This window comes from Rhincodon typus, chromosome 9 (assembly GCF_021869965.1).
Source record: "Rhincodon typus isolate 14 chromosome 9, sRhiTyp1.1, whole genome shotgun sequence".
Classification (NCBI taxonomy): domain Eukaryota; kingdom Metazoa; phylum Chordata; class Chondrichthyes; order Orectolobiformes; family Rhincodontidae; genus Rhincodon; species Rhincodon typus.
The window spans coordinates 89,274,344-89,293,648 of NC_063340.1; the positions used below are offsets into that span (position 1 = coordinate 89,274,344).

General features: G+C 44.9%; 1 protein-coding gene across 3 annotated transcripts in view; it reads right to left on the reverse strand.

Annotated features, from left to right (window-relative positions):
- phactr2 (phosphatase and actin regulator 2) overlaps positions 1 to 19,305 on the reverse strand; it is a 122,948-nt gene that overhangs the window by 33,151 nt on the left and 70,492 nt on the right. For all 3 annotated transcript variants that reach the window (XM_048601165.1, XM_048601164.1, XM_048601163.1), the window contains 2 exons: positions 10,095 to 10,223; positions 2,028 to 2,231 (listed from right to left, as the gene is read on the reverse strand). In XM_048601165.1, the coding sequence (XP_048457122.1) occupies positions 2,028 to 2,231; positions 10,095 to 10,223 (333 nt within the window). The remainder of the gene's footprint in view (positions 1 to 2,027; positions 2,232 to 10,094; positions 10,224 to 19,305) is intronic.

Sequence of the window (19,305 nt, forward strand, 5' to 3'; positions counted from 1 at the left end):
GCCTGCTGTGTTCATCCAGCCCTGCACCTTGTTGTCTAGCATAGTGGCCAGGGCCAGTGTGGGACAGAGGGAGGCGATGCCACTTGGCAGGAAGAAAAGAAGAGCTGAATAAGTGAATTAAATGGGCAAAGACTGCAGAAGGCCACAGCACAGAGGGATTTGGGAGGTCTTGTGAATTAATCACAGAAAGTTGGCATCAAAGTTCAGTGGAGGGCAAATGGAATGTTGGCCTTTATTTCAATGGGAATGGAATATGAAAATAGGGAGATTTAGCTAAAACGATACAAGGCAGTATTCAGACTGCAGCTAGAATACTGTGAATATTTGGTTCCTTTATCTAATTGGCATTGGAGGCAACACACAGAATGTTCACTAGGTTAATCCCAGATCTGGAGGGAATCAGGAGAAGTCAAGTAGATTAGGCTGAAACTCAGTGGAATATAGAAGAACGAGAGGCAAATTTATTAAAACATACACGATCCTTAGCGGGGGATGGTGCTCAAAAGAGAGACGCAGAAAAGTCTTTTCCCTTTGTGGGAGAGGCTTGGACCAGATTAAGGGGTCACCTAGTGTACACAACAATAAGGAGGAAGTTTTCCTCTCAGAGAGTAGTCATCTGTGGAATTCTTTACCGCAGAGAGCTGTTGACACTGGGTTGTTAAGGCTGAGACAGACAGATTTTTAATCAAGGGTTGTAGGAGAAAAGGCAGGCAAGTGAAGTTGAGGATTCTCATATTAGCCATGATCTTAATGAATAGTGGAGCAGATCCAATGAGCCAAATGGCCTAATTTTCATCCTATGTCTTCTAGTCTGTAAAATAGTTTGCACAATCAGCCAAAACCAAACAAACGCAAAGCAAGACAAAGTGAAGATGTTTCCATGCTAATTTAAATACTTTAATCACATCCATCAAAAGCAGAAGCTGAGGCGGGTTTTACTGAAGGGAATATCATTCATTCTCTGCAATATATACCTTGCCTTTTATTTAAAACAAGTTCAACCTTCACGCATAATTAGGCTTAGTTGTCATTCACATCGACACACTGTTAAAAGAGGTAAATATTTCTCTTTGGGATATGGGTGTCAATGTTGTTGTTTACTGCCTTTCCTTAGTTACCCTTGAGATGGTGGCACTGACCTGTGGCCATCCTTATAGTGAAGGTGCTGCTACAGTAGAGGATTATGAGGTAGTGACAGTAAAAGAATGGTGATCCATGGTCCAAAATTGTGGGAGAAGCCAGTTCAATTGTAATTTTCCAAAGGGAGAGGAAAAAAGAATTCACGGTGAGATCAGAACACGTGAGTGTACACTATTTCGATCACCAGCACAGTCATGATGGTCTCCATCAATGCTGTTTCATTCTTTGCCTCGGTTAGGGTGGCTCTGTGTCATTGAAGGAAACTCGGAGGAGATTGTGTTCACGTGCGATTGGTGCTGTTGCCCTTCTGTGTGACAGAGTTCAAAGGGGGGTAGTGTGCTGTCAACGTAGTCTCAGGGAGTTCCCACAATGCATTTGCTAGGTGCTACAGGCTGGCAGGAGTGGATACTGAATCCAGTGACACTAATCAAGCAAATTGGGCTTGAAGCTGATGGGTTTCTCCCCCACAAACCCAGTTAGATAATTTATAACAGGAGACACTTTCGTATCATGTTCTGTAAACTGCAGAGGAAGATCCCCAGAAAGACTTCTTAAAGGTCATTCTCTACAGGGACAGAAGATCTTAAGGAAAGAATTTGCAGCTCTGCGTCCCCTAACTCATAGAAACTCCATGCAGTAAAGGCTTTGAGTAAGAATCCAATTTGCTTATTGATTATAATAGACCTGCACATAATAAAGAGGAACAACAAATGGTTGCACTGTATTAACTTAATGGTTAGAAATTAAGCTAGGCTGTCTCCCTTGCTCTCATTCTCTCTTCTTCTCTCTCCTGTCTCTCTCTCTCTCTCTCCTTTGAAGATTGACATAATCGTCCAGGATTCTCAGCATAAGCAACACATCGTTAGCAACATCAGCACGCAACTTACGCTCCACATTCTTGCTCCAGCAGATTGGCTTCGGGGGCACAGACAGGCACTTCAACACAGGCTGGGGGCTTGGTTTAACACCTTCAACTTCTTCAGCAGCAGCGGAGATGAGAGTGGACACAGTGAGATGGGGCACCGGCAACGGTGATGGCTGGGCTTCCTGAGAAGTTTGGACTGTACAAACAAGGCAGCCTTCTGGTGTTTCTACAGGATAAGAGAGTAGTTGAAGCAGAAAGAAAACAAGGCGAGATAGAGCAAAGCTATAACCTCTGTGCCCTGCAGGAGGTGCTGGTCACACCCACTGATTGATCACCAAGTGGAGCTACTGACAGTGAAGGCTGTAATCATCTCCCTTGAAAGACAGAAGTTGTAATAAGCCTGACTGTTGTTTATTATAAAGCACTGAGTGCCACTGTGAAGGTGCTGGAAAATGGAAATCTTGCTTCTCGTGGCCACTCTTAGCACTAAGTCATTCACAAAAAACAGGAAATAACAGCCCAAGATTAGAAAAGGGCCATCAGGCTGACACAGTTCAGTCCCCCAGCTCAATAAAGGCATCAGCTTGTTCAACTGCAACTTAATGCCCTCTACGCCATTGTCCCTTCTGATGTTGAAATATAGATTTACTTTCTCCATTTTCCACATGGACATCCTGAGGCCCCGTGGACCTGTCTTATTTTCAGTGAACATTTGGGATTTAAAAATGTTTAATTCATTTTATTTGCTTCGGACCAGGGAATGAAGCTCTCTAGGCTTTGGTCTTGAAATTCTAACTTGAAGCCAGCTACCTTCCCAAACTGCTGCTGTCCTGGTGATTCAAGCTCTCCCACAGTGCAGTTAGAGAGGAGGTTCCAGGACTTCGACTCAATGTCACCGAAGGAACGGCGATATATTTCCAAATCAGGGTGGGGAGTGGCTTGGAGGGGAACTTGCAGGTGACTGTATTCCAATGTATCTGCTGCCCTTGTCCTTATAGTTGGAAGTGGTCATGGGTTTGGAAGGTGCTGCTAAAAGAGCCTTAGTGAAGTTGCTTCTTGTAGTTGGTACACAATGCTGCTACTGTGTGTCAGTGGAAGAGGGAGTAAAGGTTGCATATGGTGTATTGGGTGAACAGACTGCTTTACTTTGGGTGGTGTCGAACTTGCTGCAGCTGTACCCATCCAGACAAGTGGGGAGTATTCCACGACACTCCTGACTTGTAGATGATGGAAAGGCTTTAGGGAGTCAGGAAATGGGATACCTACAATAGAATTCCCAGCCTCCGACCTGCTCTTGTAGCCATCGTACTGATGTGGCTGGTCCAGTTCAGGTTCTGGTCAATAGTAATCCCCAGGATATTGATAGTGAGGAATTCAGTGATGGTAACACCATTGAACCCCAACAAGTGATGGTTAGATTCTCTTTCGTTGCAGGTGGTCACTGCCTGGAATGTGTGTGGCACGCACCCTACGTGTCAATTATGGGCTCCATTCTAGACATTGTCCAGGTCTTGCTGCATGTGGGCAGGAGATACTGGGTCCAGAATTTACATGCCTCACTCACGCAACCGAGCAAATTCTTGGAATGAACCCGGTTCCACTTAGCCAGCTCATCCAACTTTAAACTTTCACATGATGGCCTTCTAGTTGGTATGGGGGTTGGGGGTGGGGTGGGGGGGTAGAGAAGATGGGATTCCATCCATTTTTAGGAAGATGTCCTGCCTCATGGAGCTGTCAGTCTGGATACTGGCAGTGCCAGGTAGAAGCAGTGGCCATAGTGGGTACGGCAAGTGTGGCATTCAATATTGGACCCAGATATTTAGGTATGTGTGAGATCTCTCCAGTTGGGAGGGAGCGGGGGGAGGAGGCTGGTGGGGGGTGTGAGGTAGATGTGAAGTGGGGGAGGAGCTTCCATGGACAGATAGGTACCTAAACACCTCCCCCCCACGCCAACCCTCCAAGCCAATGGGGTTAGAACTGCCAACGTACTTATTCAGGGTAATCCTCTTGGGGTCTTTTCTGTTCAATCAAGGCAATGTCAGGAAGAGACCCTAACTAGACATTATTGCAGCCAGCCCAACTCATCTATCCACAGGTGCCCACAAATTGTGGCATTGGTTGGTAGACTGGCAGCAAGTACCATCACTCAGGCTATAGTGCTCTCACTTAATAGATTCACCCCACCCCCGTTTTCCTGTTTGCCGAGTGAATGGTGCTGAACACTGCAATCATCGGCGAACATCCCCACTTCTGACCTTATGATGGAGGGAAGGTCAATGATGAGGCAGCTGAAGATGGTTGGGCCTAGGACACTACCCTGAGGAACTCCTGCAGAGATGTCCTGGAGCTGAGATGACTGACCTCCAACAACCACAGTTATCATGACTCCAACCAGCAGAGAGTTTGCCTCCTGATACCCTTTGATTCCAGTTTTATTCAGGGTCCTTGATGCCACACTCCGTCAAATGTGGATTTGATGCCACAGAGGATCCTAATTCTCAGCTTTCAGTTATCAGTTGGCACTGAGCACGTGAAGAGGTGAGTTTTGTGCTGGCTGTGATAATTTGGGAAAGCTTGATAATCAAATTCTGAAGCTGAATCATTCATCTCACAAAAATTAAAAATAAAATGGTCGCTGAGTGAGAAGTGTTGATCATAGTTCAACCAGCAGGGAACAATTCTGGAATGTTCTAATTTCACGTGTAGGCTGTTTCTCGGATCGTTCCAGATCCGACCCGATAATCACGATTTGGCAACAAGGATTGCCGGCAACTCTGAGCGTGAGTGATGATATCTTGCTGACTAATCATGAAACGAGTCACAAGGCAATGGGTGTTAGCAGCTTCTTATACATAGAAACAATACGTGCCTCTTAATCACTGGTGGCATCTACATGGCATCCGAGCGCAGCAATTTCTCATCACCTGGGAATCCAAGAGTCATGTAGAATGTAGCTTAGCAAGTTAGTACTTATGAATAGGCTGGGACTTTTTTCACTGGAACGTAAGAGGTTGAGGGGTGACCTTGTAGAGGTTTATAAAATCATGAGTGGTACAGACAAAGTGAACAGCAAGGGTCTTTTCCCTAGAGTGGGGGACTACAAAACTAGGGGGCATATTTTTAAGACAAGAGGAGAAAGATTTAAAAAGGAAACGAGGGGCAACTTCTTATACGGAGTGGTTGGTGTGTTGGATGCAGGTACAATTACAATATTTAAAAGACATGTGGATGAGAACATCAATAGGAAAGGTTTGGAGGAATATGGGCCAAATGCAGGCAAGTGTCACTAGTTTAGTTTGGGAACATGGTCAGCGTGGACTGGTTGGACTGAAGGGTCTGTTTCCATGCTGTATGACTCTATGAAGGTCAATGGAATATATACAAAAAGCACTAATATGGATCCCCTATCCAGCTGTTCCAGCCAGCTTCTATCCTGAACTATGGAATCTTCTCCTCCAAGGCCCACATTCCATGCTTTACATATAAAGCAACTGATCAAACATCAACAAATACCCACAGATATCATTGTGACGCGCAAGACATATGGATGCCGTGATTACATTTATGTATAAAGATCTAAACCCACGAGGTTATAATATAAAGCACCTTATGGCCTTGTACAGTTCAGACTCTGGCTCATGTTGATACCACAAGACAGGAGCAGAAATTATGCCATTCAGCCCATTGCGTTAGCTTCGCCATTTAATCATGGCTGATAAGTTTCTCAAACCCATTCTCCTGCTTTCTCCCCGTAACCCTTGATCCCCTTGACAATCAAGAACCTATCTATCTCTGTCTTAAATATACTCAATGACCTAGCCTCCAAAGTCTTCTGTGGCTGTGAATTCCATAGATTCACCACTCTCTGGCTGAAGAAGTTTCTCCTTATCTCTGTTCTAAAAGGTCTTCCCTTTACTCGAAGTCTGTTCCCTTGGGTCCTGGTCTCTCCTACCAATGGAAAATTTTTCCCAACATCCACTCTGTCCAAGCTATTCAGTATTCTGTAAGTTTCAATTAGATCCCTCCTCATCCTTCCAAACTCCATTGAGTATAGACCCAGAGTCCTCAAACATTCCTCATATGTTAAGCTTTTCATTCCTGGGACCATTCTCATGAACTTCCTCTGAACCCGCTCTAGGGCCAGTACACCTTTCCTGAGATATAGGGCCCAAAACTGCACACAACACTTCAAATGTGGCCTAACCAAAGCCTTATCGAGCCTCAGTAGTACATCCCTGCTTTTATATTCAAGTCCTCTTGAAATAAATGCCATAGTTGCATTTGTCTTCCTAACTACCGACTTAACCTGAAAGTTTACCTTGAAAGAATCCTGGACTAGAACTCCCAGGTCCCTTTGCACTTCAAACTTCTGAATTTTCTCCCCATTTAGAAAATAGCCCATGATTTTATTCTTCTTACCCAAGTGCATGACCTCATACTTTCCCATGTTGTACTCCATCTGCTACTTCTTTGCCCACACTCCTAACCTGTCCAAATCCTTCTGCAGCCTCGCCACCTCCTCAATACTACCTGTCCCTCTACCTATCTTTGTATCGTCTGCAAACTTAGCCAGAATGCCCACAGTTCCTTCATCTAGATCATTAATGTATAAAGTGAAAAGTTGTGGTCCCAACATTGACCCTTGAGGAATGCCACTTGTCACTGGCTGCCATCCTGAGAAAGACCCTTTTATCCCCGCTGTCTGCTTTCTGCCAGAGAGCCAATCTTCTATCCATGCTAGCACCTTGCCTCTAACACCATGGGCCCTTATCTTACTCAGCAGCCTCCTGTGTGGTACCTTATCAAAGGACTTCTTGAAGTCCAGGTAGATAACACCCATTGGCTCTCTTTGGTCTACTCTGCTCGTTACTTGCTCAAAGAATTCTAGCAGATTTGTCAGGCATGACCTCCCCTTGATGAAACCATGCTGACCTAGCCCTATTTTACCATGCACTTCCAAATATTCAGAAATCTCATCCTTCACAATGGACTCTAAAATCTTGCCCATGACCGAGGTTAGGCTAATGGGCCCGTAATTTTACATCTTTTGCCTTACTCCCTTTTTAAACAGGGATGTCACACATTAGCGATTTTCCAGTCCTCTGGGACCTTCCCTGACTCTAGCGATTCCTGAAAGATCACCACTAATGCCTCCACTATCTCTTCAGCTATCTCCTTTAGAATTCTGGGGTGTAGTCCATCTGGGTACTGGTGATTTATCCACCTTCAGGCCAATCAGTTTTACTAGCACCTTTTCCTTGGCGATGGCCACCATACTCAGCTCTGCCCCCGGACTCTCTTGAATCTTTGGGATATTACTCGTGTCTTTCACTGTGAAGAATGACGCAAAGTAATAATTCTCATTACCCTCATATTTAATCTTCTCCCTCCTATTTCTTGTTTTGTTTCCCTCTGTTGGTGTTTGTAAGCTTTGCAATCCTCTGGTTTCCCACTGCCCTTCGCCACATTATATGCTTTCTCATTTGCTTTTATGCTATCCCTAGTCAGCCATGGTTACCTCATCCTCCCTGTACAATGCTTCTTTTTCCTAGGGATGAATTTTTGCTGCGTCTCCTGAATTACTCCCAGAAACTCCTGCCATTGCTGTTCCACTGCCTTTCCTGCTAGACTCCTCTCCCAGTCAATTCTGCCCAGCTCCTCCCTCACGTCTCTGTAGTTGCCTTTATTCAGCTGTAATACCATTACCTCTGATTCTATCTTGTCTCTCTCAAAATTGCAGAGTAAATTCAATCATATTATGATCACTGCCTCCTAAGGGTTCTTTCATCTTAAGCTCCCTTGCACTCCAATGTTGCTCTGTGCCTTTCATGCCTCAGCTCAGAGACTCAGGGAGATGAGCACGCTATCCTGTTTTGTTTAATGGGCATCAAGAAACTGTTTTATTTCTCCCCACAGTGACCTCCCTCCAACTATGATCCTCTTCACGTTCAAGAGGCTTCAGTCTGATAGCAATAGATGAAGAGGTGAAGACACTATGGTAATGTCACTGGAGTGATAATCCAGACTCCAGGATAATACTTGGAAGACATGGGTTCAAATCCTACCATGCAGATGATGAAATTTGAATTCAATAAAATCTGGAAGATGGAACTGGTCTAATGGTAACCACTGTTAATTGGTGTAGAAACCCATCTGGTTCACTATGTCCTTTAGGGAAGGAAATTTGCTGTTCTCACCTGGTCTGGTCTATATGTGACTCCAGACCCTGAGCAATGGGCAATAAATGATGGCTTGGTCAGTGATGTCTACTTCCCAAAAATGAATTGTAAAAGACTCCTTAGGTGGCACAAGGTAGGAAGGGGAGTTATCCATCGACTGCCACTTCCAGTATTAACGCAAGTGCCAGCGGTATGTGGTACCTGAAGACAGACAGTGAGGCCTCATTTGGGCACCCCTCAATGGTCAATGAGAGACAGAGCTTGAACAGAGTGATAACCAGGCGACTTGCTCATTCTCCTGAGCGGAGTACTGGCAAGGTTGGGACTTTACTGTTCATGTCTCATTGTCCAGAGGAGCTGGACAAAGCTTTTCTACTTTCCAAAGTAGCCAAACTTGATTGGTGTTAGCTGAAGTCACACAATGAGATAGCAGCCTGCATTCCCTGAAGAACAGGGAGGTGAGGAGTTTACAACATGCAACTGTTCCATTATCATGGCCACTGATATCAGTTTTACATCAGCAGATGTATTTTTCAAATTCTGATCATGGAATTTGAATTCATCTTCTCAGGATTTATACTCTTGTGATTTCAAACAAACCTGTTGGACCATAACCTGGTGTCATGTGACTTCTGACCTCCTACAGCCCTGACCTGACAAACCATCTGACTCCAAAACCCTCACGGACTTATTGAATAATGTAGCACAGAAGGAGGTAAATTAGCCCAGGGAGCTGTCCAACGTCACCCCACTCCCCCTGCTTTCACACCATAATCCTACAAACTTCTCTCTTTCATAGGATATGGGCATCACTGGCAAGGCCAGTATTTGTTGCCTGTCCCTAATTGCCTTTGAATTGAATGGTTTGCAAGGCGAGAGTCAACCATATTACTGTGGAACAAAAACGAAGTTGCTGGAAAAGCTCAGCAGGTCTGGCAGCATCTGTGAAGGAGAAAACAGAGTTAATGTTTCAGGTCCGGTGACCCTTCATCAGAACATATTACTGTGGGTCTGGAATCACATGGAGACCAGACCGGGTATAGATGGCAGATTTCCTTCCCTGTAGGACTTCAGTGAGCCAGACAAGTCTTTAACAATAATTAATCACAAATGGCCTGGTCACTGTTATGAGGAGATTATCTTTCAATTCCTGATTATTTTAATTGAATTTAATTTGCAACAATTCGCCATTGTGGACTCAGCCCCCAGAGCATTAGAATCTCTGGATTACTCATCCCGAGTCATTACCACTAGGCCACCTTCCAATTCTCAGGTTAATGTTCCAGCTATGAAAATCTGCTTCCACCTGTTATTCACAATTTACAACCTGTTGCATAAAAAAATTCCAATGATCTTTCCCTCACTGGTCTTTTTGCTAATTGTCTGAAAATGGTGTTCCTTTGTTACTGATCTTGCTGCCATTCTAAACAGTTTCTCCTTGTCTACTCTATTAAAGCAGCAACATTAACACTCTGCTCAACTCTCCTTGCTATAACAGCATGCTAATTAGTAGGGGGAGGCCATTCAGCCCTCATTGTTATTTCCTGCCCCATCCCTATATCCCTTCATATCTTTAATATCTAGAAATGTAACGGTCTCCATCTTGAACCTGCTCAATGACTGAGCTTCCATAGCTCTTTGGGATAGAGATTTCCAAAGATTCACCAGCCCTGAGTGAAGTAAATCCTCCTCATCTCAGTCCTGAGGATCCCTATGAGGAGAACGATCCCAGCTTTCCCATATAATTCTCTCTGAAGTAAACAAAATAAATTGTAGTTGAGTTCAGGATCAGCGCACGCAGATGGTGAGACAAAGTCATTGCGTAGCACCCATTGTGCATAAGCATGTCCAGGTTCAGCTTCTGTTGGATCCAAGTAGCTTACCATCACATCAGTTGAATAAAGAATTACCTGGGTCTGGCAGTGGAGGGGCTGGGTTTGTTGAGCCAGCTTCAGTCATGCTTTCTGCTGTTGGTTCTAATGTGATGGGTACAGCGTGTATCGTGTGTCCATTTCTGCATGTCGTCTCAGCATTTCCATCTATCGGAAAGAAGAGAGTTTAAAATAAGGTGGCTTTACATTACACATTCCTGTGATGTGCCGGAGCTGAACAGCAGGGTTAGATTTGGTCAAAAAACAACAATGTGCATTTATTTAGCACCTTTAACATTAGAGAAATGTCTCAAAAAATCTTCACCAAACATAACCCGACACCGAGCTGCACGAGATGTTAAAGGCATGTGACTAAAATTTAAGTCAAAGAATTGTGTTTGAAAGAAGGGGGAGAAGATTTTACTGAGGGTAATCCCTTACTGATCTCAAGGCCCTGGTTCCTGTAAAACAAGGGCTGGGTAAATGTCCAAATTGAAGGAAAGCAGTGATCTCGGACGGACAGAATGGGTTACAAAGAAAGGGAGGGATGAGAGATTTCAAGTCAAAGATCAGAATCTACACTTTCAACTCGCAATTCCGAACTTTCTGTTCCACCTAGTGATGGTTATTGCTGGTAATTCTCTGTATTTACAAGCAGAAAGCTGCCCTACTCCCCGGCATGTGTGATTAGTCCAGGGATGGCCAAGGTGTCCCACATCCCTGACAGGGGCTGTTTACATAACTCTGACTTCCAGCAAGATACCAGGAAGGGCAGGAATACACACAACAGCGATATGGCTACAACTTTTACCAAGAAACTTCAGACTGTTCCACTGGTGCAGAGAAACAGATCGAGCTGTGTCCATATTTAAGCCCCTCATTGTTGTCAAAGAGAGCGTTAGAGAACATAGGACAAAGCCATGCACTTGCGAAGCATAGTCATGATGTGACAGCTAGCTTTACCCCGAGTAAGCAAAAAAAAACCTCCATGGTCCCAGAGAACCGTAGGGATGTTCTCTCATTACAGGTTGTGGTAGTTTAATCCGAGGGTCACCATGCTTCAGGCAAGGGGAGAGTCCTTCAATGATAACCTCAGCCTCTGCTGGAATTGAACCCACGCTGTTGGTGTCACTCTGACCTGAGGAAGATAGCACAGACAGCAATTGCTCGAGAGGTGTTGCCTGAGGCTTAAACAATGGTCAGGGGTACCAGGGAGAACGCACTTGCCCCATTTTCAGTTGTACTTTATGCTTGCATTCATTTGCAAAAACAGAAGTGATTTTTGTTTTACATCCCAGCAGAAATACTCCCACCACACGGGGAGGGTCTGCCACAAACATTTCCTCCAAATGCCTGGAGTGTGACTTAAACCCACAATCTTCTGACTCAGAAGTGAGACTGCTACCCACTGAGCCACAAGTGACAAGTCAAAATTAAAGCTGTGAATTCACTTCAATGATTTCAGCAGGGATGGGAAGCTGCAATTTGAAGTAGAAACTTGAAATATTCCCATTAGAGCAGGGAAGGATCTCTTTCTCTCTCTCCCTTTGGGTACCGCAGACTGGAAAATGGAAGGTGTTTGGGACGGTAGAATGCCATTAACTGCAGAGAAGAATAAAGAGATTTTAAAGGGTCACCAGAACCAAAACATTAATTCTGCTTTCTCTCCACAGATGCTGCGTGACCCACTGCGTTTCTCGAGCAACGTAGGCAGCAGATTTCATCCCAATAGGACATTAGAGGTCCTGAGGAAGGTCACTCGGCCTGCAACATTAACTCCGAGTTCTCTCCATAGATGACGCCAGAGCTGCTGAGCTTTTCCAGCAATTTCTCTTTTTGTTCCTCATTTACAGCATCCACAGTTTCTTCGGTTTTTGTTCAAGATCCACTTGGGTTTTCCAAAAAATCAGCAATGCTTCATTACCGTCATCAGACTCCTAATTCCAGACTTTTATAGCATTTAATTTCCACTATCTGCCATAGTGGGATTCAAACCTGGGGCCCTAGAACATTATCTGGGTCCTCCGGTCTAGGGATTATACCGTTAAATTTTAAAAGTTACAAAAAGTGAAGATGTGAAGTTACAAATGGGGTGAATACAGGGAAAGAATATTTTTTGATACAGAAATTTATTGACAATTCTCAAATGGAGAGCAAGATTAAGGTAACAGAAAGCTGCGGCACAGAAGGATTTGGGATTCCTCGTGCATAAATCACAAAAAGTGAACATCAGAGTTCAATAGGTTATTCAAAAGGAAATGGAATATAAAAGTAGGAAGGTTTTGCTAAAACTATCAAAGGTACAAGTCAGATCACAGATGGACCACTGGGAGCAGTTTTGAACTCTTTACCTCCCGAAAGATAGACTGGCATTAAAAGCCAGTCCAGAGAAAGTTCACTTGGCTGATACCGCAGGGACTGTCTTATGAAGAGAGGTTGAGGAGGTTGGGCCTGTATTCATTAGAGTTTAGAAGAATGAGAGGAGACCTTATTGAAACATATAAACAAGGTAGATGCAGAGAGGTTATTTCCCCTTGTGGGAGAGTCTAGGACCAGAGGGCATCATCTCAGAATAACGGATCGCACGTTTAAGGCAGAGATGAGGAGGAATTTCTTCTCTCAGAGAGTTGTGAATCTGTGGAATTTTTTTTTTTACTGCAGGGGGCTGTAGAGGCTGCTTCATTTAGTATATTCAAGGCTGACTCAGACAGATTTTTAGTCAGTAAGAGAATCAAGGGCTAGAGGGAAATGGCAGGAAAGTGGAATTGACGGTTATCAGATCAGCCACCATCTTGTTGAAGGGTGGAACAGACCTGAGGGGCTGAATGGCCTATTTCTATGTCTTCTGTTCTTAAAATTGTCTACAGGGAATTGTTGGAGCCTGGATCACCTTGCCACAGGGAAATGTCTGAATCAAGACATTTTTATTGGACGATTGGTTACAGTTTGAAGCAGGAATGGATACAGTGATATGGAAAGAAAGGGAGTGAAGGGAGAAGCAACACATAAAAGATCATCCACAAGTAAGACTGGCCTCTTTCTTTGCCAGAACCTTCAAAAGGGCATGTCCCAAAACAGGCTGCACGCTTTATGCTCGTAAATTAAGACCCTTCAAAATTTGAAGTGATGAAAAGGTTTGGCGGGGTAGACAAAGAGAAGGTTTCTCTACTCTTGGGGAAGACCAAAACTAGGAAGGCCTATATATGGAAGAAAGTCACCAATAAATCCAACATAGATTCAGAAGAAACAAGTTTACTGAGAGATTATTGGGAATGTGGGTCTTGATATCTCGGGGACTGGTTAAAACAATTTACTCTCTTTATGGGGAGGCTAAAAATAGAAACCCAGGAGGCAGAAAGGAATACGTTCCCAAGGTGAAATGGAAGAAAGTGGGAGGAAGTTAATGAGGAGCCTGCCCACTTGGCCAATCAGTTATAAATCCCATGTAATTCTAACCTCCTGTGGGCTTGCTCAGCCTGGGAAATAGTCTCAACTCTCTCTCCACAACTTAAGGTGAATGCAGCAGTTGATTAAAACCCTTTGAGCTTCCCAAAGGTGTGACACATTACCATTGAAAAGAAAGTTCCTGGTCCTATCTCTCTCAGTTGGCTGATAGCTTTTCCTGGCTGCTGCTCCCATTCTTCTTTGTCTTCCCAAAGCGTAGAGGTTTGGCATACTTATTAGCACTCAGGAGCTTCCATCTGCCATCCTCGGGTATGGAGGAGTCAAACTGGGATCGAGCTGGGGCATTATTTCCTAAGGAGCTGGCTCAGAATCTCACAATGGGATATATCCCTGCCTTGTCACAATGGCAGTGAAGTCAGGTCATTCATGACCTGGAAGATGATAATGCCATGACACTCCTCATTCCATGTTGCTAAGCAAAGAGTTGTAATGAATTGTTTCATCTTACAAAGCCTCATGACCGTGATGATGTCACAAACCTGAACTGGGCAGAAAAAAGTGAAATCATCGTAACAGATGCTTTATTAAAAAGGGGGATTAATGGGGTCGAAGCACCAGCTGCTGGGCTGAGGCACCCAGGATAGATATCTCCCCAGGGCTTTGATTCCACCCCACCCTCACCCTGACACTATATTGGATCAGCGCTGAGTCCCCGGCCTCCAACCTTTGCCCATCAATGTCTTCAGTATTCCAGATTTTGGGAATTAAACGAATGTGTTCAAGATCCTCAAACATTATTCATTGTCTGCCATTGGGTGTATGGGTGTGTGTGTGTGTGTGTGTGTGTGTGTGTGTGTGTGTATGTACACACATATATATTTATTCACGTATATATTTGTGTAGTAATTCCAATGACCTTATACAGGTTTATAAAATCATGAGGGACATGGACAGGGTGAACAGCCAAGGTCTCTTCCCAAGGTAGGGGAGTCCAAAACTAGAGGGCATAGGTTTAAGGTGAGAGGGGAAAGATTTAAAATAGATCTAAAGGGTAACATTTTCACGCAGAGTGTGGTGTGTGTATGGTATGAACTGCCAGACGAAGTGCTAGAGGTTGGTACACTGACATGTAAAAGGCATCTGAATGGGTATATATGAATAGGAAGGATTTACAGGGATATGGGCCAAATACAGGCAAATGGGACTAGATTAATGTAGGATATTTGGTCAGCATGGACAAGTTGGATGAAAGGGTCTGTTTCTGTACTGTACATCTCTATGACTCTACGTGTGTACTTGTGTGCGTGTGCGTGCGTGCGTGTGTACGTGTGCGGGTGTATGTGCGTGTGCACACACATGTAGACTCCATAATTCTCAGCCCAGTTAATGCCCGAGGTTCAATCAAACTGTTCGCAAGCTTGGTGCCCAATCCAACCCTAGGCTGAGCTTTTGACCCCATTCCCCTGTCATCATCAAAACCATCTACTTCCATTCCTGTCATCTGACACCTCCCCTGCCTCATGGTGCCAGATAATGAAACTCTCAGATTCCACTTTTCACACACAGTCAATGTTGCCCCGTACTCTGCTGGAAGCTGAGTTCATCCAAAATGCCTCACTGGTACTGCAATCCCTATAGACCATCAGCAGCTCCACCCTCAGTCTCCACGCTGTGCTCATCCTCTGGAAGCACCTCCACTTTAAATGCTCAGCTCCCTCTGTTCAAATCCTTCCACTGCCTCCCTCCCTATCTCTGTAACCTCTTCCAGTCCCTCAACCCTCCAGGGCAAATGTGCTTCGCCAATTTTGCACATTCCCAATTTTAAGCACTCCATTGCTAGTAGTTTTGTCGTTGGTTCCCTGGACCCTAAACTCAAGACTTTTTTTGCCCTGAACTCCCCTTTTTTCGCCCTGAACTCCCCTTTTTTCTGACTTTTCCCTCCCCTCTTTTAAACTGCTCCTTAAAATGGCACCACGGTGGCTCAGTGGTTAGCACTGCTGCCTCACAGTGCCAGGGACCCGGGTTCCATCCCACCATCGGGCGACTGTGTGGAGTTTGCACATTCTCCGTGTGTCTGCGTGGGTTTCCTCCGGGTGCTCTGGTTTCCTTCTACAGTCCAAAGATGTGCAGGCTAGGTGGATTAGCCATGGGAAATTGCCCATAGCGTTCAGGGATGTGTAGATTAGATGGGTTATAGGGGGATCGGTCTGGGTAGGATGCTCTGTGGGTCGGTGTGAACTTGTTGGGCCGAAGGGCCTGTTTCCACACTGTAGGAATTCTATGAAAACCCAATGCTTTAACCAGACTTTGGATGACCTAAACCAATATTTCCAAAACGTTTTCTCATCACAGATGCTGCCGGGCCTGCTACGTTTTCCACCAATTCCTGTTTTTGTTTTTTGATACAACAGGGTGCAGAGCTGGATGAACACCGCAGGCCAAGCAGCATCATGGGAGCAGAAAGGCTGACGTTTCGGGCCTAGGCCTGCTGTGTTCATCCAGCTCTGCACTTTGTTGTCTCGGATTCTCCAGCATCTGCAGTTCCTGCTATCTCTTTGTTTTTTGATATTTCCTCATGCGGCTCGGTCTCAAATTTTGCCTGATTGCCCTCCTGTGGAGCCCTTGGTTTACTACATGAAGGGTGCCATATGAATGCAATTTAGCTAACTCATGTCAGGCTCCCACCTGACCTAAACAGAAGCAAAGTGCTGCGTATGCTGGAGTTCTGAAATGAAAAAAAAGGAACAGAAAGTGCTGGATAAATCTCAGCAGGTCTGACAGCAGTTGTGGAGAGAGAAAAACAGAGTTAACATTCTGAGACTCATCTTTGGATTTGGTTGACTCTGTTTCTCCATTACTGCCAGAACTGCTGAGTTTCTCCAGCAGTCTCTGTTTATTTCACAAGAACATAAGAACATAAGAACTAGGAGCAGGAGTAGGCCGTCTGGCCCTTCGAGCCTGCTCCGCCATTCAATAAGATCATGGCTGATCCTTTCGTGGACTCAGATCCACTTACCCGCGTTCTCACCGTATCCCTTAATTCCTTTATTGTTCAAAAAAAATCTACCTTTTTTTTAAAAACATTTACTGAAGTAGCGTCAACTACTTCACTGGGCAAGGAATTCCATAGATTAACAACCCTCTGGGTGAAGAAATTCCTTCTCAGTTCAGTCCTAAATCTGCTCTCCCTAATCTTGAGGCTATGCCCTCTTGTCCTAGCTTCACCTGCCAGTGGAAACATCCTCTCTACTTCTATCTTATCTATTCCCTTCATAATTTTATATGTTTCTATAAGATCCCCCCTCAATCTTCTGAATTCCAATGAATATAATCCCAATCTACTCAGTCTCTCCTCATAAGCTAACCCCCTCAACTCCGGAATCACTGGAGTTAAGTGGGCCGTTTATGACCGTGGACAATCAAATGTAAAAATCCTAGTGTTTCAATGTCCTGTTGATTGTGATCTGCATGTTTCCAGATCAACAAGACTCCCAACTATTCATATGGCAGGACACCAGTTAGAAGACAGCAGTTTTGGACGGTCTAGGGACACTTCCCAGCCATCGGTTATAAATTGGCACCAAGAAGAGAATGGGCCCAGCTTATCCATCTAAAAAAGGTTTTATGGATTTGGGAAAAGCAGCAGTGTCTATGGATGTCTGTTCCCAAAGGCAGGCTCCCCATCACATTGCTGCAGATCACACTTGAAGTCACAGCCACACACCTGAGGCAGATACATTATGGTTACCACTCCAGGCACATCTTAATATTCACCTGTGGGACATGGGCATCACTGGACAGGCCCAGCACTTACTGCCCATCTCTAGTTGTCCCCTTGAGAAGGCGAGCTGCCTTCTTGAACCACTGCAGTCCATGTGCTGTAGTTAGAGCTACAGTGCCCTTAGGGAGGGAATTCCAGGATTTTGACCCAGCAACACTGAAGGACCGGCGATATATTTCTGAGTCAAGATGGTGAGTCACTTTGAGAGGATCTTGCGTGGGGTGGTGTTCCCATGTATCTGCTCCTCTGTTCCTCAATCACATCAGCCAGACTGCTATAACTGAACAGGTGCTGCACTGTCGGAGGTGTCAGATGGGATGTTAATCCGAGGTTAGAGTTTCAGGTGGAGATGTAAAAGGTCCCTTGTGGCCATGACTGGGATAGAAATGGAGGCAGTATGCTCTGCTCGTGCCTCCATGACAAGCACTTAAACAGGATTTGTGGTCATTTTCACATTGCTGTTCGTGGGAGCTTGCTGTGCCAAAAAAAAAGGCTCTGCTCACTTCTGACATCAGAATAATGGCTGCATTGCAAACATACTTCAATATTACAATGTGCTTTGATTCATCCCGAGGTCATGGAAGGTTTGATGGAAACCTCTCTCTATTTCTTCCTGTTTCAGGTTTTTATTGACTCTGTTAGTCTGAGTGAAATAATTGCTGGGGTCGGGGGAAGATACAGGGTTTGGTCGTCTTTTCATTTCAGGCTACTCAGCGTGTAATTAACTCGTCTTTACATGAGAGGAATAGCAGTTTCCAGGCTACAGATAGCTGCCTGTTTGCACAGCGCTGAAACCAAACAGGTCCATTAAACTAAACGATAGACTATGGTTGCTATGGGGATAAATCAACCAGTGCTGATCAGATTCTCATTTTGCTATGACCCTCCTCTTATCCTCCTCTCACTTCTGAGACGGTGTAAAAAGCATTCACACATTTAAGAGGAGAGTCAGTTTTCAGAAAGCAAATTCAAATGCAAACTGGAAGGGGGATTTTGAAAGCTCTGGTGTTAAGGGATGGGGAGCCATTGTTGGACAACTGGACCCCAGAGTGGATTCCAATCCAGGGAGCAGGGGTTTCAGTTAGTTGAAGACCATGGAGGATGGAAGGTGGGAGATCAAACAGTGGGGCATTAGACCAATCAGAACATGATGATGACATAGGCAAGGGTGTCAACTGAACATAAGGCGTGAGAGGGAAGGAGAGGGCTGATGTTCAAGATGGAAATAGGCGGTGGATAGGGTACGGTATTGGGAATGGGGCCAGGGTGGCAAGATTGTGAACAGCCTGGATAGTCTAGGCCAGGGTGGAATCGTTGGCAAAGGTATTAAATTAATCTCGGGGGGGCCAATGACAAGAAGCTGAATGGTCTAGATCCTGTCTTGGTGGGTTTGGAATGAGGGAGGTTCGAAGGAAGGGGGAGCTGTTCTGGGATAACTCCATGATGCATTCCCACCGTCAGGGAACATTCCCAGGAGAGGGTTTGTGTGTGGCAGGATTGGCTATACATCTTATAGGGGCAGACAGCCCATTATGGTGCTGACACTCACCTGTCCTTCAGCACCATCATTGGTTCTGAAGGGGTTAACATTAGAGACTGAGTTAGACTCCACCCCATCTAGTGATGTCATAAGGACTCGGGTGCGGAAAGACAGAACATTGTGGGATCTTGAAGGGGACGGGCCTGCTACAGAGTCATCTACAGCACAGAGAAAGGTCAAACTAAGAACACAGGAGAAGTACAGCACAGGAACAAGCCCTTCAGCCCTCTAAGCCTGTGCCGATCATTATGCCCTAACTAAACTACAAAACAAATCTTCTGCCCTTATTTGGTCCATGTCCCTCTATTTCCTACCTATTCATGTAACCATCTAGATGCCTCTTAAATGTTGCCAACATGCCTGTTTCCACCACCTCCTCTGGCAATGTATTCCAGGCTCCTACCACACTCTGCATGAAAATCTTCCCTCGCAAATCTATGCCTCTCATAATTTTGTAGACCTCTGTCAGGTCTCCTCTCAGCCGCCATCTCTCCAGTGAAAACAATCCCAGTCTTTTTAACCTT